This window comes from Falco peregrinus, chromosome W (assembly GCF_023634155.1).
Source record: "Falco peregrinus isolate bFalPer1 chromosome W, bFalPer1.pri, whole genome shotgun sequence".
In the NCBI taxonomy this organism is placed as follows: Eukaryota; Metazoa; Chordata; class Aves; order Falconiformes; family Falconidae; genus Falco; species Falco peregrinus.
This window is the reverse complement of record NC_073743.1, coordinates 1,119,349-1,142,006: the sequence shown is the minus strand read 5'-3', so window position 1 is coordinate 1,142,006 and position 22,658 is coordinate 1,119,349. Positions and strand designations below refer to the sequence as shown.

At 42.5% G+C, this 22,658-nt stretch overlaps 1 protein-coding gene across 2 annotated transcripts in view; it reads left to right on the top strand.

Moving 5' to 3' along the window:
• LOC129783091 (zinc finger protein 532-like) overlaps positions 1-15,121 on the top strand; it is a 48,664-nt gene extending 33,543 nt beyond the window's left edge. For both annotated transcript variants that reach the window (XM_055792775.1, XM_055792774.1), the window contains 4 exons: positions 2,671-2,949; positions 8,588-8,700; positions 10,369-10,516; positions 12,803-15,121. In XM_055792775.1, coding sequence (XP_055648750.1) covers positions 2,671-2,949; positions 8,588-8,700; positions 10,369-10,516; positions 12,803-13,297 — 1,035 coding nt within the window. In that variant the 3' untranslated portion in view covers positions 13,298-15,121. The remainder of the gene's footprint in view (positions 1-2,670; positions 2,950-8,587; positions 8,701-10,368; positions 10,517-12,802) is intronic.
• Positions 15,122-22,658: the final 7,537 nt, after the last annotated feature.

Here is a 22,658-nt window from a genome sequence, read left to right as displayed (position 1 = left end):
GCCAATCTTAAACTTGAGGAGGATATAGGGAAGGGCTGACCCAAGATGTTCAGAAATTCAAGGACTGGATATTTTCTTTGTTTCTGAACTAGTTCATATTTACTGTAGGAACTGTCTTACCTTTATGCCAGATGTCTTTAATTATCCTGTCATGCAGCAATGCAAAGTCCTATTTTCTGTTTCCTTTGATCTCCTTGTATTGTTTCTGGGTTTTAACTAAATAGGTAAATTCCATATATTGCATTATATGTCTCATTTATGTGCTTAGGTTTTCTTGACTTGGGTATTATTGAAAAAGTATTGTTATATCTGTACGTAAGTATTTCTTTAAGACCTGGAAACAATTATTTTAGGAGCATGACCTGACTGTAGTTAGGGCCTGAAGCTATTCTTACACGAGTTAGGGTTGCTCGGCATCTCTCATTATAAAGTTATTCTCAGTTACTTAAAATTTGGGCTCTTTTGGCTTCAGTGTGTGATGCCTGCATTTGTACGTTCAACCAGTGGTGGTTTAGCATGTTTCAATATTCAAACATTTTTGAGAAGAGTAGAGGACTAGAACATACACATGCAGTAACAGTATTACTGCTTTTATTCAGAATTGCTAGTGCTTTTACATTTATCCTGTGTGTATAGTAGTAGGGACAGCAGCAGAAAAGTATAAATTGGACTTCAGCTAAGGGGGAATAAAAAAAAACTATTAACAGGGTATGGATAAAAACTGAAAAGGAGACTGGGGAGAGGATGAGTGCCAGACAAGGGCAGAGCTCAGCCCAGCTGCACAAAAATTGTTTGGTATGGCCAGACATTAGCCATCAAGGCAGAGAAGACCTGGATGGAAATAGAACAGAAAGGGATAGAAAGAGGATCAGAAGGAGGTTATTTAAAGCTACAAAAAATAACCTAGAATAATTCCAGCAGATGTGAATGCTTGGCAAAATGTGTGTCTGGTTTTCCTGTGAGGGCTCACTACAAGAAAATTGCTAACAGCCTGTGAGAACAGGTGGTGAAGTTCTGGACTTAGAGGTGTAACGCTCCTGGTTCTGCTGGTGATACATGCTGTGATCACTCTGACTTGATGTTATGCTTTCATGATTTTTGTTCATTTTCAAATAAGTTAAATATCAAGTACTGCATTTAAAAGACATTTAGAAAGTTGGATACTAATATTTTACATGCTGGGATGGAATCTCCAGGTCAGTCCTCAGCTGCTGGAAAGTACAGGAACCTCCTTGCCCCCTACCCTGTGCTTCTGTCTTCATGCCCTGGTGCAATGGGATACTAAAGGCAGCCTCCTCCTTCAGTACATGACCAGCTTGTTCTTAGAGCCAGTCAGTTGGTCCTGTGGGCTTTGCTTTTTAATAACATTGTTTAACAACTGTTAAATAGAAGAACAGATTCTACAGATCAGGTTGATACTGGCTGTACAGCCAGTGGGTAGTTCCAAGAGGAGCTGCAAGACTCACAAAGGAACTTGGCACTGAAGTATTACACCGGAGTATCAGATTTGTATTCTTACATTCTCAGATTCAAGAATGTATTGAATGGGTTTTTGTTTCTGAGGTTACCTGTAGGAAAAATAATTATGTTTGGGATGGCTAGAGGTATCATTCAGGAGGGCTGTAATAAAGGTCAGTAGATGAGATGATTAGAACACTGTCATTTTAAAGGGCAAATCTTTCAGATGTGACAGAGACCTTGATTGTGGATCCATGTTTAACAGTATGTTAAGTCTGGGCTGCAGTCATCTTTGTTGGCCCAGAACCCTGCTGACTCATTCCTGCTGTGTCTTTGTTCATACATGGAACTCACACAGCTGAAGCCCAGGTCTTCCTGAACAAGGCATTCATTTTGGAAGGCTTGAGTATCATACCAGCTGGCTTCCAAGGAGGAGGTGAAGTTCTTCCCTTCTTACTGATTGTTTACTTAAAGTCTAGAAAGAAATCAGTGAGGAAGGATCACTACCCAAGAGCTGCAGGGTGCTTGAGAACAGCTTGTTAGACACTTCTGAGCTGTCCCCTGGTCTTGGGGACCCTGTCAGCTCTGCACACCATTAGTTCTAAGGACTGTTAGCAGTGTAGTCCTAAGTTAGGGTGTTTACAGCCTGAGCATGGAGTAAGACAGGGCTTAACTCAGCCTCAACATAAAATATTAATATATCGTAGTTGCCTGATCTTTCCAGAGTTGACTGTTCTTATTTACCAATGTGCTGAGTCAAAATTTGTCAGTAAAAAACTTTCCTTCTTAGAAATTTCTAGTCACATAGTTGGAAATTAGGATGCTGAACTAGTATGTTAGGTAAGTGAAGTGAGAAATAAAACTTAACATAAAGTACTTCTTAAACCCTTTTTTCTTCCCTATTAAACAGCAATTTAAACATGACCTAATAAGTTTGTGGGCTTGTGTGGGTTTTTTGGGGGAAGACATCTAGCCACTGAAGAAAACTTCTTTTTAGCTACAGATCGTTTCTGTTAGTGTTGTTGGCTAGTTTCTCTTTATGCTAGGCCTTGCCTTTACTTAATTATGTTTCTTTACATTAGGAATGTGATCTGATAATAGTATGACAAAGAAGTAAATGAAGACTTGTGGTTCAGAGGGTCTTTGCATTTTGTCGATATAACTGTATACGTCTATATTAGTTTTGTACTTTTTTTTTCTCTTCTATTGTAGTCTATGCATGGAACTTTGAAAAGTGTTGAGGGGCCACCAAACCTGGGGATAAACCTGCCTCTCAGTACTAAACCCACAAATCAGAACTCAGCCAGTCACAACAAAGAGGACACAAAATCTGTCAATGGAACAGAAAAGTTGGAGAAGAAATCTCCTTCTCCCATAAAGAAAGCAGAGCCTAAAAAAGTCACTAACCCTGGCTGGACATGTTGGGAGTGTGATAGGCTCTTCACTCAGAGAGATGTTTACATCTCCCACATGAGGAAAGAACATGGAAAGGTAAGTGAATTAAACCTGAAATATTAAGTCTTTTTTTCCAAATTCAGTTGTGTTTTTGCAAATAGTTCCTTTAAGTTCCATCGTTATTCTTTACTGTTCTTGTATCTATTTAATCTTTCTCTCTTTGGCTGCTTAGTTTTTCTCATTTGCTGCATATTTCTACTGAGAAAATCCAGAGTCTTACTTAGTTGTAGGCTTGTTTATCCAGTACCAAAATTTCTTCAAGATGGAAAGTGTGAAAGACGTTCCAGTATTTCGTCCAAGTCATCTAATATGATCCAGGTTCTTTCATTTCCTTTGTGCCTTCTCAGTTTCCTCTCTCTCTTGAAAGTTCATTAACTGTTAGACTCGGGGAGTCTTGTTTTATTGGTCCAATGAGTGCCAAATGGAATTTCATTTTAAAGGCAGACACACTCTAAGGTTGAGCCATTGCTCTAATCTTAGGCTTGTAGGTTCAGCCAACAAGTTGACTGAGTTGAACAAGTTGTATTTTGTATTTAAAGCAGCTGGATTTGGGATAGCTTACTTAAAATGGATTGAAAGTGAAATACAGGAATGCTGTATTGTCAAGTCAGCAGAAGGGCAGTTTGATGTCCTTCCTGCATCCAGTAGCTTTTCCAGTTACATGAAATTAAAAAGACTGGCAGGTAAGCGGTAGTGAAACTGGTCCTCGGTTGGACCCCTCTTAGCTGTGTTTGAGACAGACAGGAGCAAGCTCCAGCCTGATGCTGACACACAGCAGCCTTCTGCTATCCAGTCCTGTCCTGCACTGTGCGCTAGTGAAAACGGTCTGACTCTTTCCTCGGCTGGGAAGCAGGGAACTAAACTCATGTCCTGTGCTGTGCTGCAGAAAAAGAGCAGAACTGGAAGGGATAATGGACCTATTTTGTCTAAGTGGGGAAGAATCATCCTGAGTGAAAAGCTGTAGTTTTCAGGATGCTAATATGCTTTAATAAATGATAGCACATTTCCAGAGGTTTCTCTGTCCCTTCAAATTACAGTGCTTATCTCTAAAGCTGTTGTGCAAATTATTTTATTCTGTTTATAAACATTTTATGGAAAAGCTCAAAATGCCAGGCTACTGAGTGTCATCTCTAGTTTTCTTGTGACAACTTCAAGCAAATAGTACCCAAGCCTGACTGACAGGACACTTATTTCCACGTTTCTTAGCTGCATGGCCAGGCCTCCTTGGAACAAAACACACAAAACCAAAGGGTTATGGTTCACAGAACTACATTTTCTTTTACCTGGTTCTCCTTCCACAGCATGAGGGCATGAAAAGCAGACAAGCAGCTGAGATCATGTGATCTCCACGTGATTACTCCACTTGCTTTAAAAGACCATTTTTGCATTTCTGTCCAATGAAGTCACTGAGGAGCTGTTAATTGCTATAGTTTCAAGCCTAGCAGGTATATTCCTGACACCTCTGCTAGGTAGTGTCTATAAAGAAACATGGTAAATTGTCTTACAGTCCCTGTGGCATGCAGATGCACTGAATACTTCTTTCTGATCCTGCAACACTCATACAATCATAGTCTAATTTTTGGTCAAAATCAGTCTCTCTAGCAGCATGTAAATTGTTGGCCCACTCTTTTGCGTGTTAGTCCAAATATTGACTCATCAGTGCTTTTACCGGCAAAAAGAAGTAAGTTATAAGGCCAGATGCATTTTGCATTGATGCAATCCTTAAAAACAAAACAACACAACCTCCCTATGAAACTGTCACTTCAAAGTGGACTAGACAATGATATCCAGTCTGATCGCATCTGCAGCAAAATGGCAGAAGACATGTAAAATAAGGTTAGTAACACATCGATAATGCTTTCTAAGTATTAGCTTTAAATATACATCTTTCTGATGTTTAGTAAGAATGTGCAATGTTACTTCAAGAGCAGCACTTACTGCAAAATATTTGATAATTTTTGCACTGAAGTACTGGCCTAAAGGTCTGTTCCTTTGCTTAGATTTACGTGCTATTTCTTATCCCTATTCAAGCAGTTCCTCAAATCACACCAGAGGCATAATATATATTAAAATGGATAGAGATACAATTCCATGTCTTTCAGAAATGCATGATAAAGACTAGTTGCTATGTTCCTTCCAGACATCTTGAAATTTTCAGTACCTGTTAACTTTCAAAAGGACTATATTCAAAACCTAAACTTTTATGGATACGTTTTATTGTAGAGAGACTAGAAATGAGCATAAGATAACCAAGTGTGTGATATAGGTCTAATAAATAATGGAATTAACGTATAGTCTGTTTTTCTTAAGAATTATAGGTGTGAGTTAAATGCTCTAAAATGATCTATGCCAAATGTTTATTAAAAACTTCAATTAAGCATTTCTTGAGCTGTTCACAAAGTCCTTTGTCATGTAAGGTATTTGAAGATAATTAGTTTCAAACTTCTCATTGCTGCTTTTGTAGGATCAGAGTGAATGTTTGGAGCCTGTAACCCTTCTTAGCTGATCTTAGGCTGGATTACTCAGAGGTATTCACAGAAGAGGTACTGCAGTGTACATCCTCTTTGGACAGATTATTGAGTTTCCAGACCTTATTGGGAAATGTCAGCACAGACAGACAGAGAGATTCACATTTTCTGTTTCTTCCTGAGCTGATTGAAGGTGAGCCAGCAGTAGGGTAGGAAAACTAGTAGCCACCTTGGTGTGACTCTGCCTGATCTTAAAAGTGCTGGGCTGGGTATTTTAGGTTTAGTTTTGTTTTGTTTTTTAAAGTTATTAGCCCAGACAAAGGGTGATTCTAACAAGTCTGTATGACTCCTGGCATGAAACTGGATTGTGTATGTGTGCACCAAGCCAGGCAGACATATGCTGAGCTTCCTAGAACTTGCGTGTAAGTGTGTTTCTGTGAAAGGACAGATGCTTTCTAAGCAGGAGTTGCTTTACCAATTCTGACTTGCTGGGCATCTAATTGAACATCCTCTTTCTTCCCATAGAGACAAGATGCTGTACAACAGGTCATGCTGCACCTAATTACAGAACTAATTTTTTAGTTCTTTGGGGTTTGGCTGCCATTGCAGAAGCTAATGCATCCAAAATGCTATTTGGGTCTCTATCCAGAATCTTCCCGGTGAATTTTACAGTGAGTGTGTTGTCATCAGTGGTTACCCCAGGTAGTGCCGGCTGGTGCTCTGACCAGGACTGGGTCCTACTGAGCACGGTCCTGCGGCTTTTCTGACTACATGCTTGGTACAGCTACGCTGTGCAGTGGCCTCGGCAAAGATACGTGGGCTGCCTTGGTTGAGCTTGTATGTTTGTACAGCATGGTGCCGGGCTGTTTCTTGATAGAAGCCCTAGTATGACTTCACATTTCATTTTACAAATTCTTCCCGGAACATTGCGGCCATAAGCATATCGGAAAACCATACTGCAAAATGTATTGATTAATGCATTAGCATTAATGAGTATATGCACTGTGTGTACACACTGTCAGGTTTTCACCTTTCACAATTTAAGAGTGAAATATGTTGATTTTCTTTTATTTTAATTGGCCTTTAAATGTGAAAAGGAAGTCTAGGTTGAGCAGCACTGTGCCTCTAACAGCATTATGTTGACTAGCCCCAATAAATTCACCAGATCATGTTTCCTAATGGGCTGCTTCACATTTGCACGAACAACCTTTCAGAACTGCTTGTCTTTCCTTCCCCCATGCTCCATGTGATTTTGGTCTTGATAGCAAAAGGTCTCTCATCTCACTGTAACAGCTCTTACTCCATTAGCTGTTCCAGACATCACTTTTTCCTGTGTACAAGCTTTCTACCGTTCACTCCAAACTTTGCAATAAATGATAATTTTCAATAATGACATCACGTCTGCAGACCTCCACTGCCTTATCTGTAGCTGTTCCTTAGCAATGTAGCCGTTAGGGAGAATATGAACATCAGCATAAAGTTTGGCACTCAGAGCACAAATATAAGATGGACGTTTTTCAGTTCCTTAAGCATTTCTGAATGGCTTGAGCCTGTTAGTATTTAGAATTCCTTTTTAGTATTAGTATTGTTATTGTTGTTATTAATTAATATTAGGCACCAGAGAATCACTCATGTCATACACAATAATCCACATGGACATTTTAGTATCTGCATTGTTTAGGAGTTTGACTTCCTCAGAAGCAAAGAATAAAAGAGTTAAACTCTCCCCATTACTCTGTGAAGAAAACTTTTGCTATTGAGTGCTTTGGAAAATAGGGACAGATCTTGGGTGGATTCTCCAGAGTAGTCAGGAAGGGTCCAAGTTCAAGCATTGATTCCAGGTCTTTCACTCAGTGGCCTCAGTTGGAATAGTAGAATAAAATTTTCATTTGTTTTTTTCAGTTTCCCAATAAATGCAGCAAAGAGAACGGTATTGACACTGTGAAGGTAAACTATGATCAGTGCTAGACCAGGAAAAATCAAACATGATTTTTCTTCTAGATACTTGACTGATGGTATGAGACTTGTCTGTTGCTTCACTTTCGCCTGACTAGCAGGCATGAGCCATCCCTCAGACTGGAACACTTGAAATCTGGGTCCACATGATCTGAATTTCTTTTGGAAGGTTCCAATAAAGTCCATTTCTTCTTCAGACCCAGGGCACCTTGAATCTGGCAGGAATCATACTGAATGATAAGTGTGGGATCCTGGCCCTGACTGGATTGTTGAAAAGTAAACTGAAAAATAATCTGGAGAAGTCTTCAGTTAGATTTGTTTGATCAGTGTTTGGATTTAATCTCCAAGATGTTGTTTCGATTTCCTTGTTGCTGCCAAAACAGCAAAACCTACAGTAATGAACAATCTCGTTACCTGTGAAAGGAAGCAGAATATCTGATTGGAAATATTTCCATTTCCTTTCTACAGCTACTCCAGTTGCTCTTTGAACTGAGTTCCGTGACTGATAGAATTCAAGGGACAGGACCATGTCATTCATTCTTGGGGCCTGTATAATCTGCAGTTTCAGAGATGTTATTTTGTCATATTCTATAGCTCCTGTGGCCATGTTCAGCTGGAATGACATAGGTGGAGACCACGCCATCCTTTTCAGCTTCCTTCCTTTTCTTTCTTCTTCCACTTAACAAACTAATGTAAAACCCACAGAATTCCCCAAACAGACGTCCCTCAAGTTGGCATTGGACCATTTCTTCATTATTTTGTGAGCCCTCTTAGTGTGTCAGTGTCCATAACGTTTTGCTTTGATCCTTTTTGCACGCTCTTCACCCATCCCTGTACATGCCTGATTAGCACTTTCAGTCAGCAGCTGCAGGTGTACTTTGGTGGTGGGAAGAGAAAGGTTACTTTATAGTGAAAGCAAATCTCTAACCATGCTCCCTTTACTGATCCAGAAATAATCCACTGATCTTCATTGCGTCTTTAGTGGAAGAAACTCTCCTCATACATAGTCTGTGATACCGGTTTACAACTGGTGATAGATGTGTGTGTGTAACTCACACTGGCCACACTGCCTTGAAAGAAGTCCAGGTCCTCTGACTTCTGCAGTGTTGCTGTAGGAGTGGTGTGTACTTGAAGGTACAGTACCAAACACTGGTAAGTGGTGTTTCCTTTCCTGTTATCAAAAGGTTCGACACATGCACTACTTCTACTGAGCTTTTTTTAATTAATGTATTTTTCTTCTTTTTTAAAAGCAAATGAAGAAACATCCGTGTCGGCAATGTGACAAATCTTTCAGCTCATCCCATAGTTTGTGTCGTCACAATCGTATCAAGCACAAAGGCATTAGGAAGGTTTATACATGCTCGTAAGTTCTACTTTTATTTATTGAGAAATAGACTATAAGTCAACAAAATACATTAGTTAAATTTCTTTTCTTGACTGTATAAAAGCCAGCGTCCCATTCATTCAAATGAATCAGGTATTTAGATGTATATACAGGCCAAGCTATCCAGGCTGTCCTGCATGCATAAAACATAACAGGCTACTGAGAATGCACGCACATGAAGTCTGCTGTCTTTCAGGGGCTTTGGCAAGCAAATCTGAAACTTCACTGAGCTGAGAATTTGCATGGCTGATATTTCTACAGTGGCGAACCTGGTGTTCAATAGTCTCTCAAATGTACAACCCACTCTTCTAATCTACAAAAGCCAATATTTGTTGTATTTTTCTCGGACGTAAAATAATATGTAATGTCTAAAAATCCTTAGTGATGTTTAAGTGGCTGGAGAGATGATGCATAATTTAATAGAAAAATCCGTCAGTCAGACAAGATATATAATACGAACCTTCAGTTATATCTCTTCATTCATAGTTTTGTGTGTATTTGCATGCTGGGGAACTGAGTTTGAAGTTCTGAAAAGGAAGGTGCAAGCTGCAGCCATTCTCTGTGTCCCTTCTCTGCTTTGTTATGGGAAGCACAAGGCCCACAGGCTCAGTGGTGTGGAAACTTGAGAGTGCCGTGCATAGCGTAGCGTTCCAACAAAGTGCTTTATATCCCCTGGCTGCCTGGCAGAACCCATGCACCAGGTTGTTTCTAATGCACCCTTAATTTCTGCTTCAGTGCACATGAGCTTGCTAACCTAGACACCATTTCTCTTGGTATATGACAAGTAGCAAGTGTCTGGTTTTTACATACCCTTTGAGCAGAAAGCTTATTGTGGTTCTGTGGGTTTTTTTCAGAATGCCTACAGTACTGCCTCTTTGCTGTTTGGTTTGGGTTTGTTTGGGTTTGGTTTTTTTTTAAATAAAGTTAAATGAAACAGCATTTTAAAAGTTAAAACCTTAGGCGAGAGACTTCTCCCCTGCAGTTCTTACTTGGCCGTCCCTCCTCCAGACACCTGTACGGTATGTTACAACATTAGAGCTCAGGAGAAATACGCTTTCCAAAAACACATGAGAGGTTTAGGAGAGATGCAGCTGGTTCTGTGTGGGAGAACAAAGCACAGATTGTTAAAGACAAACTTGTTCTGCTGGTTAGTTTGAGGTTGGAAAGGGAGCTGAGAAGGAATTAGTAATTCCAAGGAGATAAAGTACTTGGGTTTGAATGCAGAATTGACATTTGGAGCTAGCATTCATACTACGTGGAAGGTGATTGCTTTTCCTTTGAAATCTGGGAAATGTCTAATAGAATGTACAGTTTGGTGACACTAATAGAGGTTCAAGAAACAAACTTGGATGCTGCCAGGTTCTATTCTGACTCACACTTTGTACCATTTTGGATATTATCTTCAGAGAATTTCTCATTTGCTCTGAATATAGATTGCTCAATCATTTCCAGTTTTATTTTGTAATTTTGCTCACTTTCTTATAATACTTACCTGTGCAATTGATTGGAAAAACATTGTCGCTATCTTCAATAGATTGTACTCTAGCCTGGATTTATTTACTAGACTTATTTGTATTCTTCAGAATACTATGACTTTTGTTAAGCATCGCATTTGAATCTGAGCCTGTCTGCTTCATGTTTATGTAGGCACTGCCCAGATTCAAGACGTACTTTTACCAAGCGGTTGATGTTGGAAAAACATATTCAGTTGATGCATGGAATTAAAGACCCTGATGTGAAAGAAATGACTGAATCAACCAATATTGAAGAAAGAGAAGTAAAAGAAGACATAAAGGTAATCACTTAGAAGCTTTATTCAGTCACTGAGTGAATTTTTTGTGGCTGTATTTTCAGGATCTTTAAATAGATGCAGGTATTTTGATCCCATAAATGTCTGATCTTCTGTCAGGTAGAGCCCAAAAAATGTCTTGGAAGGTTCTTGCAACACATTCTGTCATGCTTGAACTAGAACATGTTTTTGCAAAGATCATTGAGAGTGACGGTTTGATGGAGAATATAACTTACCCCTTAGTGGTTTGTTTTAAGAGCATCTTTTAAAACATCTTACGAGGAGCAGCTGAGGGAACTGAGATTGTTTAGTCTGGAGAAAAGAGGAGACTTAAGGGGGATCTTATCGCTCTCTACAGCTACCTGAAAGGAAGCTGTAGCCAGGTGGGGTCGGTCTCTTCCCCCAGGCAACAAGTGACAGGATGAGAGGTAACAGCCTCAAGTTGTGCCAGAGGAGGTTTAGGTTGAGTATTAGGAAAAGAGTCTTCACCGAAAGGGCTGTCAGGCACTGGCACAGGCTGCACAGGGAGGGGATGGAGTCACCAGCCCTGGGGGTGTTTAAAACATGCACAGGTGCGGTGCTCAGGGCCATGGGTTAGTGATGGGCTTGGCAGTGCTGGGTTAGCAGTTGGACTCAATGCTCTTAAAGGTCTTTTCCAACCTAAATGGCTCTATAATTCTCTGCAACCAAGTTCTCTCATAGCTGTAGAAAAGCTGCAGGTTACATAGAAGCAATGTGACCTTCTTCCAAATACCCAGCCTTGAGTCTATTTGATACAAATTTTCCAGTGAAACTGCTTTCAGTCTGATGATTGAAATACAGCAGGGTCTCCTGCTGTACATGTCATTGGTGTGGCCTCACCTTGAGCACTGTGCGCAGTTCTGGGCCCCACAATTTCAGGAAGGATGTTCAGGCACTCTGATGCCTCCAGAGAAGGGCAAAGCTGGTGAAGGGCTGGAAGGCATGTCCTGTGAGGAGAGGCTGAGGACTCTGGGCTTGTCTGGTTTGGAGAGAGGGAGGCTGAGGGGCAACCTCGTTGCTCTCTGCAGCTTCCCGAGGAGGGGACATGGAGAGGGAGGTGCTGAGCTCTTCTCCCTGGGATCCAGGGACAGGGCGCCTGGGAATGGCTCAAAGCTGCGCATGGGGAGGTTCAGACTGGATGTGAGGAAGCGTTTCTTTACCAAGAGGGTGCTTGAACCCTGGAACAGGCTTCCTGGAGAGGTGGTCGATGCCCCACACCTGTCAGCATTTAAGAGGCCCAAGGGCAATGCCCTTGACAAGGTGCTTTAACTTTTGGTCAGCCCTGGAGGGGCCAGGCAGTTGGGCTAGATGACCATTCTAAGTCCCTTCCAGCTTAAATACTCTTTTCTAAAAGGTATGTGCACAAGCTACCTTGGTTCAATATTCTATTCTTCCGCTGATGATGAGTGTTAGGAGGAAAGCAAAAATAAGATGACAGCGCTGTCCAAAGACTTGGTACATGCAGAAATTAACAACATTTTTTAAGAGTTTTGGACTCTATATGATAAAGAATATCACTTGTGATGGCACGTCCAAAGCTGACAGCAGAGACACAAACATATCTGTCTTTTAAAATGTACTGTTGTCCTTTACATGACTCTCTTTCAGCCCAACATACTGCATTCTTATTTAAGTGATGAAAATACAGCAGCTGTACACATTGTTTTCATAAACATCATGGAGCATATCAGAGCTACACAGGATGCAGAAGATTCTTGAGGAATATTCATGTCGGAAGAATAACAAGGAAAATATAAAAAATTATCAGTTTAATTAGTTTAAAAAACTGTGCATGTTGAGCCATCCTTTGGCAATATGTTAGTTTGGTTACTAACAATCAGGAAATAATCTGTCAAGTCAAATTTCAAAGATGAAATAAGTAATTAAAACGGAGTTCCAAAAGGTAGTGCTGAAAAGTTCCTAGACTGATACGCTACATTCTGTACACAGTTGAAGTCTCATTGTGTGTGTACTTGGATGCAGTTACAGTGGCAAATATTTATTCAAGTTTATACAGTGTATTAGATACTGTAGCTCTATCAGAACTGACAAAACAAATTTTACGTGCAAGTCATAGTAAAAAAAAAATTCCCCTTTTTTTTTTCCAGTATGTATAACATATATTTGCTAGTATTATTTCAAATATTGTATTTATCGGAGTTGTACTGGAATCTGCCAAGGGAAGGTTTTTAAAGTTTGCGAGTCACAAACAGTCATGAAAAGAGCTGTATATTTATGATTACATGATATACCATTTATGGCTTTTTTTAGGTTCCCAGTCCAAAGCGTAAATTGGAAGAACCTGTACTGGAGTTCAGGCCTCCACGAGGTGCAATCACTCAGCCACTGAAGAAGCTAAAGATAAATGTTTTTAAAGTTCACAAGTGTGCTGTTTGTGGCTTTACAACAGAAAATCTTCTCCAGTTTCATGAACATATTCCTCAGCATAAATCCGATGGCTCTTCATACCAGTGCAGGGAATGTGGACTCTGCTACACATCTCACGTGTCCCTCTCCAGACATCTCTTCATTGTACATAAGCTGAAGGAGCCTCAACCAGTGTCAAAACAAAATGGGTCTGGGGAGGATAATCAGCAAGAAAATAAACCCAACCATGAGGATGAATCATCTGACAGTACAGCATCAGACAGAAGATGCAAAGTGTGTGCAAAGACTTTTGAAACTGAAGCGGCCTTAAACACTCACATGAGAACACATGGCATGGCCTTCATTAAGTCAAAAAGAATGAGTTCAGCTGAAAAGTGATCAGATTACTTGGGACACAGAAATCTCTCTCCACATTGGAATACTAATGACATTTTTGCTACAGAAAGTTCAAGGTATAATAGTGTTAACAGTACTGTTCAGGCTGTTGCACTATATTCTGCATAAAAGTGTCCCCTTCACCTCATTGTCTATACCCTCAAAACCATTGAAGCAGTATTTGAGTTGAAAAGAGTTTGTATATATTTAAAGTAATAACTTTTATACTCTGTTATGTGTTTGTATAGGTATCTAGTGGAAAATTTGGGTTATTCTGTTTTGTTTCTGGTTTTTTTTCTAGTAAGTTTCTTTTAAACAGAGTTCTGAATGCTGGGGCAGTTCCTTAGGTTCTCTTAAACTGTTTATTTGAATGCTTCTGAAAGAAGGTTTAGCTAGTGGAAGTACATCAGAAGGCAGTGCTTGGAGGGGAGTGGGGAGGGGAAGCAAGCTAAGGGGAGATTTTAAATTCTAAGAACTCGTGCTTCTAAATGTCTAAGGAAGCTTTTAAACTTTCTCTTTAAAAATATGTATTTAAAAAAAAGAAGAAAAAGTGCCACTGCATATGTAAAACACAGTGCTGGTTTTAGGTGGCAACACCAGAACAGGTGCAGACCCCCTAGAATGATAATGTACTTTTGAAAAGTATAATTGCACAATTCTATGTGTCATGAAGTGATTGATTTTTTAGGTCATCAGGTGCTTGTGATCAAAGCTCAAATTGTTACAAAAGGGCTGGGCTGCTTTGGATTTAACAAATAAGATGTAATTAGAGGAATAGGTTTATAATGATGATGTTTTTTGTCATGTAATTTATTAAACATTATATAGAATCAAGTACACAGTATTATGTATTTTCCATTATTTCTGGTTATTGAAAGAAAATGGTTAACCCTTGATACAGGGGTTGGTATTTCCCAGCTCTGTATGCTAATGCCAAATGTTCTGGTGCTCAGTGTCACATACAACCACAACTGTCAAGAAGTTAACACACCAGCCTACATAAGGATAATTGGGGCTTTCAGCTTTAGCACAGACCGTATGAAGCTAGTTCAGCCATTTCAAACGCATATCTAATATCACTACTTAACACTTTCACAAAGTACAAAAAGGTACCATACTGTCCCTTTCATATATAGTTCTCTGTGAGAGTTATATTTTTGGGGGGTTTTTTTGCATTTTATACCTTGTATGTATCCCTAAAAAAAATTTTGTACTTTTTTTTAAAAACAAATTGTGTAAATATATAGATAGCTGCATGATATACAGTAGTAATTGTTTGGTTCCTTAAGTCTTGCTGCTGTCAGATGTTACTATACACTATGTCCATTACAACTGTATTAAACGCATTTCTTATATAAATAAATGTGGAGCATTTTGCCTCTAAAGATTTGTGAGATTCTGCTATTTATCATTAAATTTTAACAGTTTTAAAAATGGAAGTGTTTGAAAAAATACGGATCCTTCTCAGCCACCTCTGTTAAATTTCTTAATCACTCTGAAAGTTGTGATTCAGATACATTAGTTCTGCTTTCTCTCTTCATCCTCATTCTTAATTTGGTTTGTTGGTAAATGCTTGTTATCCCATTTATATTACTCACATATTGAGTGGTTATGAGGTACTTCTCCATCTTAAAACATGCAGCTGGTGTTGCAGGATCTTAGTGTGTAATGTACACTGGTCATCACTGCCCTTTCCATTAAGTGTATACCTCTTGAACACTTGTTTGTTGATGTGCACTGTCAACTGTACAACAACAGAGTTATCACTATGCAGAATGGTGTTTTGTATACAGTGAACAGATAATAAAAGTTAAATTTTCACAGCCATTATTAGTACTTCTGTTTATTTTCTCTTTTCACTCTCTTGCACCTGCAAGGGATGCTGTGAACCAGTACCTTAGGTCACTGTTGGTGCTGCCAAGAGGCAAAACTCTAAAAGTTACAGACCAGTCATCTGAAAGCTGTTGGGCATGATATGAAACCACTCCATGCTCAGCACCCGCCTCCCAGGTCAGATGTGTGCAGTGCGAGGTCCCATGCTGCCTTTGTCCCCGTGACTGGCACCGTGGGTTCCCATGGCAGTTCATTTGGCCACAGCCATTGAGAGGAGGTTGGCTACTTGACAGCAGGCTCTATTCAGTTTTCATTGGAAGATTGATTTAACTCTCCTAATAATCCCTTGAAAGGTTTAAGGGATCATGGGTCTTGAGCTGCCCCATAATCTTTAGACACATACCTGTGTCAGAGCTTATTCATGCTCAGGTATGGCAAGAAAGTGTGACTTTTCCTCCATGTAAACAGTTCCTTTTCACAGGCAGAAATCTGCTCGGCTAGGTGAAGCAGGAAGCTCTTTTGAGGAACATGGCATTTTCCAAATACCAGACCAGGGGGTGGGGGGAGAGAGATTGTGGGACAATTAATACGATAATGTTTCTCACATAGTGTTCCTTGACTAGTTCTCTAGTTCCTCCAGACACAGGGGCTTTCCCTTCTATGTCTTCTGAGTAATTCAAGATTCCTAGATATTAGTAGTGAAAAAGGCCTGTTGGGTACTTCTCTCTCTTTCCAGGGGAGATTTCCAGTGATCAAGCATTACTCCAGGATTACTTCTGCTGGTTTCCTTTTGAGATTCTTCTGCTTGGAAGTTGGTCTTGTCCAAGCAGAGGTTTCTGGTAATGACTAACCTGTTTTTTATTGTTATTTTACTTGGTCTTGGGGAAAGAATGTTTCACATTTTATTTGGCTGACCCTTTCAGAAATCATGGTTCCTTTGCTGCTCAAAACCTTGTGCTGATCTCATCTCCCTGTCTACCCCGCACTCAGGGGAAGCACGTGCTGATCAGACAGAAAAGCAAAAGGAAGTATCTGCCCCAAATACAACACAGGCACATTGGAAGTGTAGTGTCTTATTAATGAACTAATTTTTTACTGACTTGGAGGGTGGCTAGTCACCCACCTTCTCTGCTGCAGGAGAGGCCAAGCAAGGGGTAATGCCACCATCCCTGCCACAAGGCATGTGTTTCAAGCATAAGGGATTTTAAGAGGCACCATGGTGCAATATAGCCAGCCAGGACAGCACTAAGAAGGGAAAGTGTAAGAGCAGGTTTTTGTGCATTTGCGTACCAAATAACCAGCAGCAAGCAGCTGGGTGCAGCTACAGCACACCAGGAACCTGAGAGCTACAATTAAAGGGAATGAAAAGAAATGAATCTGTGGCTTATCCTCCTTTCCCATCCTGGCCCTTTGGTTGTGCAGGCTGAAAAGAGAGTAACTCTAACCTCAAAACACAGATTAGCTTCCAAGGTTTCTGCTGGGGCACAGCCTGAACAATGACATTTAGAGCTGCTGTTCAAATTAAAGCAACTTCTTCAGCTTGGCATGCTTGCTGTTGAGTTCAGGGTGTTCCCCTCAAGAGCAGGAAGCAAGCCCTAAATTACAAATTCTCTGGAGAGGCTCCCAAAATGTGGGAATGGGAGGAAGGGCAGAAGCGATGGAAGGCAATTCTCCTTCACAGCATGGAGCAGGACCCCCAACAAAGGCAGCTCATTACAGCTGGTCCTCTGCAAGAAGCAAACCCAAAGCACCAGCCCCAGCTGCAGCCAGGCTCTGGCATGGAAACCAGACAGGCCCAAGCAGCAAGCAAATGATGCTGAGAGAGCTGGGGAAGCCAACACTGATGCAGCGGCCGCTCACTGCTGCGAGCCTCCCAATGCCAAGCATGCTCAAGGCAATGAGCCTCCTTTGCCACTGCAAATACCCCAGGGATCCCTGGAAGACAGGGCAACCTCCCATTTGCACTGTGTATGTAGAGCTACGAGCCTGTTGGGTCTTCCTAACAAGAAGATGATTTCCTGAAGACCCGGAAGTGAACAGCATGTCATAAAGCAACCCGAGACACCACTGAAAAGGCAAAAATCTCAGTCTGCATGCCTAGGGGAATTACTTCCTCTTGTAAACTATAAAGAAAACATTTAAATATGTTTTTACACGAGATCTGACATTTTAATTGTTTGCTTTTAATTAATGTTGTGACACTGACAGCTGCAATGATGACATTAATACTCTCTTCTATGCCTTCTTTCCTCTGAGGATTTACAGCAATGGATTAAACCTCATGAAACCTCTCTGTGAGGTAGGAAAGGGATCATTTAGCCTCCCCTGTTCTGCAGCCACTTTTTTGATTGAACACAGAGGTACTTAGCATTGCACATCAACTCTAGCAAGCAGATCAGAACAGAAATACTAATTAAGGTTTCAGGGAGCATTGAGGCAGGCAGAACAAAGCATTAGTGTCAGGTCTGGGGTTAACGTGTGGCTGCTTCACTCTGTTCACCCTGTACAAAGGCTGGGATTGCTGATCTCCATGGTGGCAGTGCCTGACAGGTATATATGTGTGTGTATACACACACACACATCTCTCTCCTCCCATTGCGTGCCTTCCCATTCAATCCCTTCTGCTCTTCAACGAAGTAAGGAGCTCACTGAGACCTCTTCCCAAGTATCTAGCTGACTAGGACTGTAACCACCCATTCAGGAACGCAGTGACTATTTGGCTGGCACTGTGCTCCTTCACCGGCACAGCCGGTCCCACCTCTTCTGTGCAGATTCAGCTGCCTGAAGTGTGTGCACACACCGTGTCCCAACAGCACCGGGCAGTGCCTGCAGCCAGGCCAGGCAGCTGGGGACGGTGGATGGCAGGGCCGGGCTGGGCAGGGGAAGGGATGCCCAGCCGGAGGGCAGCAGCCGGTCCTGCCCTGACCTGGAGCCAGCCATCAGTGCAGCCCCTGCACAACAAGGCTTGGATCCACCTGCCAGCATAGCCTAGACAAAACTGATTTTTCACCTGCTAGTATGTGTTAACACTGGCAGTGCTAAATAGTTAAACATGTTCCCCGCTCAGACCCCTTTCACCCACCAAAGTGTGCTTTAGTGTTTAAAGACAAAGCTTTCAAGAGTGGTTGAGCTCTCCTCAGCTGTTCATTTCACAGTGCACAGACGTTTTGCTGACAGGTCTGTCAGGGCTGGCTGTGGTGCAGTGGCTGCTGGGCGCCACACTGGTGTGGGTGCACCATTCACTCTGGAGCAGCGGGACTCCATGCCGCCCGGCTCAGGGTGTCCTCAGGGCTGTGCGTACATGGGGTCTTTGGGAAACAGCATGGAAACAAGTCAGCAAAGCTGTAGTACATCTGGAAAAAGAAAACCACAAACCACTCAAGAAAGTTTTGAATGCATCTTCATAAGAACACACACTCACTTATCAGTGGGAAAGTAACAGAAAGTGACAGCATGGGAGTTTACAATAGCCCAACAAGGCAGCATGGAGCCGGCCCTTCACATTGTACACAGGGCCATACTGAGACACTTTCCAAAATGTTCAATTTGCCAGCAACAAAAATGCCCTTGAGAAAGGCTGTGAGATCAGCCAGAAGGAACAATGAGCGAGGAGAAGTGGGACACCAGGTCAGCCAGATCTGCCTCATTCTGTGCAATCAACCCCACAGGAAGCAAAGTGCTCTGCTAGGGGAAAAACAAGCTGGCACAGCAGGCCCTGGGGTTTGGAGGTGAGCACTGTGCATCCCTCCCACTGAGCCCCACTGCCGGGCGTTCAGATTGACGGACCCAAGGGGACACAGCAGACCAGCTGCATGTGGCAGGCACAGCCAACTGCTGACAGGTGCCGAGAGACAAGTGCCCAGGCCCCATGTGCGTGCCATGCCGGTGTGAGCGCTGGCCACCACTGGGACACTGCGCCACATGGTGCCATGGACATGCTGGCACAGGGACAGTACATAGAGGTGATAGCATGTTCAGGCAGGTGGTGGTTTCTCTCTCCAGCTGCCTGGCATGCCCAGGCCGTCTGCCTGTGCCCAGAGGGACCAGCCCAGGGACAGCGAAGGGGACTGCTGCAGCTGGGAGCGAAGAGTGCTAAGAAGGAACAGGCTGAAGCACAGCTGTGGCAAGCAGAGCAGGGGACTCATCATGGTGTGGCAAGGGAACCATGCCCCACAAGGAGCAGAACATTCAAAACTATTAAGAGTCATATTTTTCAGCTCTGTCACACAGTTAAACAGTGGAACTCAACACCACAGAAAATTATGAGTAACACCTGTGCAAGAAACCAGATTACCTCACGTCTGCCCTGTAGGATTTCTTTATTTGTTCACATTTCAAGAACCTAGAATAATGTGATCTTGAGACAGATTGGCTCTGGCAGCAGTTACTGCACAGGGGGTAACTAGCCTACTAATTTCATGCAACTAGTCTAAGGTCAGAGGCCTTTGACTTCCATGCAGGTGGAAAACTGCTTTTCATCCTCGCATACAGCAGTGTCACAAAGTGTAATTTAGCTACAGGGTCGCAATCAAGGTTTGGTTGGGCTGTTGGCACTGTTTTGTTGTTCCAACCGAAATAAGACTTGATTTAGTCATAACACAAGAAGAAGAGAGCAAAGTGCTTCAGTGACAGGGGGCATGTACTCATACATCTTGAAGTGATGATACTTTTGTTCAGTGGAGGGTAGTCTTGAATTAATCCCCAGAGGTGTCTGGGTTGAGGGCTGTACTGTTCCCAAACAGTCTGGAAAAGGGAGTCACAAGTCACAGGGTTGCCGTTGACACTAAGCTATGCAGGTAGTAAAAATGAAAAATGATTGCAAAGCACTGCAAAAGGACATTGCAGTGCTGAAAAAGGTGAAAAAATGGCAGAGGACAGTCAATGCAGAAAAATGTGACATGATTCAGAAGCGAACAAACAGGACTAAGTTTACATACCAAATGACAGACCCCAAACCATCCATTGCTAATCAGGAAAGAAGACTTAGAGTGGCAATTGCTAGTACTATCAAGTTGTCAAAAAAAGCAAATGGATTATTAAGACAGGAATATGAAACCAAATAGTTAACATAGCTATACCAATAAATAAATCCATGAATACCTGCGTAGGGAACACCTTATGCAGATTGAATTCCCCATTAGCACCTCAAAAGACAGAGCAGACCTGGGATAGGCACACGGATGGACAGATACTAGAAGGACTTGTGCATGGGAGCTGCTGAAACAGGATACGGCTCATTAGTCTGAGTAAAGGATGGCCCCAAGCAGATGTGCAAGAGGTTACTAAAGCCACTGTGATGATGAGTAGGGAATGACTGCTCCCTGGATAAGAAATGGGGGCATCCACATGGGATGCAGAGTTCAGAAGTGCTTCTTCATCAAACATGCACTTAAGGGGAACGCTCCGCAGATGTTACAGAACCTAAAAGTTTACATGAGTCAAAAAGTAGTTAGACAAATTCATGGAAGAAAGACCTACTCAGGGTGCTTTAAAGACAGAACCAGCTTCTCTAGCTTGGAAACTCCCTGTTCTTACAGCCTCTTCCAGGCACCCAGGGGTTTTGACTTTGTCAGAGACAGGGCTTGAGCTAGACAGACCCTTGGTCTGATCTGAGCAGGCTGGCTTTAGATTCTTATCCAAGTTGCAGCTTTTTCTTGCAAGCTGAGATCTGCAAGTCATCTTCCCATCATGACTTCCTCTGCAGCCCTGATGGCCCTGACCCAATGGCCAGGAGATGCCTGTCCCTGCACTCCTGGGCTGTCTGTCCTCTCTCCACCCCATAGCCATGCTCGTGCTGCAATGCCATACCCTCACCCAGTCCCATTTGTGCCTCTCCCATGCGGTATGGGTTCTCAGCGTGGCAGCCACTCTTTCAGCCTAGCAGGCCACAGGGGTGTCTGCAGCCCCAATCCTTCATGCCCCCCTCACCTGGATAACAATACACATGGGGGCAATGCACTTTGCTGTACCTCTAAACTCAGCTAGAAATATGTCTAATTAAATGAATGCATTTGTGTTGTCCAGTGCATGGCTTCTTTAACAACTCCCATGTATATCTGCCTCCTGTGTGCATAATGCCCAAGCCTGCATGATGCCCCTTGGTACCTGCCTCCATGGTACCCCTGGTATTCATGGGGCTGGTCCTGACTTGCTCAGGGAGGTATTTGGCCTTGTCTTGGCCAGCCAGCCTTCTTGCAGAGTAGGCACAGCAAAAGTTGAATCTGGCTGACCACAATCACTGCACTTTTAGACTTCTCTGGTCTTTTTTATTTCTGGAGGATATTTATGGATGCACAACTTGACCTGCCAAAGGACCAAATGTTCTCAGTTCTTAACCTTTGTGTATCTGTGGGGAATTCAGTACGGCAGGCCTATTTAGTTTTAAAAGGACTTTTATATAACTCTGACCTTTCCATTCTGTTAATATTACCTTTAGCATACACACGCAGCTGCCAGGCCAATAATGGGACACAGAAACACTTCCTTTATTTTAAAACCTTTCTCAAATATTAGGGCAGTTCAGGAGTCAATTCTTTGTATTTGAATTTCAGATTATTAATAAAAGGTTAACTGTCTAGGCTCCCGGAAGGACAAAGGAGTAGTAACAGAGTAAAAAGGGAAATAAGTACAGAACATGGCAAACATAGAAGACACAAGCGTACCTGACCTACATCCCTGGGCTTCGCATACAAACTGGGTTCTGTAGCCAGAGATGGATGCAGAAAGAGCATGAAAGAAGGAGCACTTCTTGTCTCTTCCCCAAGCACTTTTTCCCTTTGGAAAAAAATTGTATTTTCTCCTCAACAGTGAATGTACAGAAAATAATGGTTCTAATAGTATTTCTTTCATAGCTGGAAAAAAGACACCTTTCCTCCCTGGGAGCCAAATGGTCCGTCTGAGGGCATCACAGTGAGCCACCTTGCAGTGCGGCTCAGTGGTAATGCCAAGGAGAGGACCCTGTGGGCTACCAACAGGACAGGGTGACTTTGTCCTCAGAGGACAGCCCTGCACTGCAGAAGATGCCAGGCTGTGGCAAGCCCTCCAGCAAGCCACACAGGGACTGAGCGCAGACCTTGAAATGCCACTGTACAATGTCCTAGCCAGCACTTTGCCTGGGATGCCTGCACCTCTGCGGCTTGTCAGCCCACCAGCAGGACACCGGGCAGGCTGCAGCGTGCCTGGCAGTGCACTGCCCGGCAGGGGCTCAGGCAATGCCCACCCCAGTGCAGGGGACCGCCATTGAGCAGAGTGGCCCTGGCCTCAATGCAGGTGGCTGCAACCTGCCTGTCAGTGCAGTCCTTGGGGTCATCAATGAGACTGAGCTCTGGCATATCTTGACATGCAGAGATCCCCATCTCCACTGAAAGTATCATCTAGGACGACTGATGCCAGTCAGGAGTGAGAGCAGAGTGGCGTACTGAAGCACCTTGCTCTCCTCCACTGCTGTAGGGTGTTTTGAAAAGACCTGGTAAAGCAAGGCATTGGAGATGACCCAGATTCATCTGGAAAATGAACTGGAGGCACTACAGTT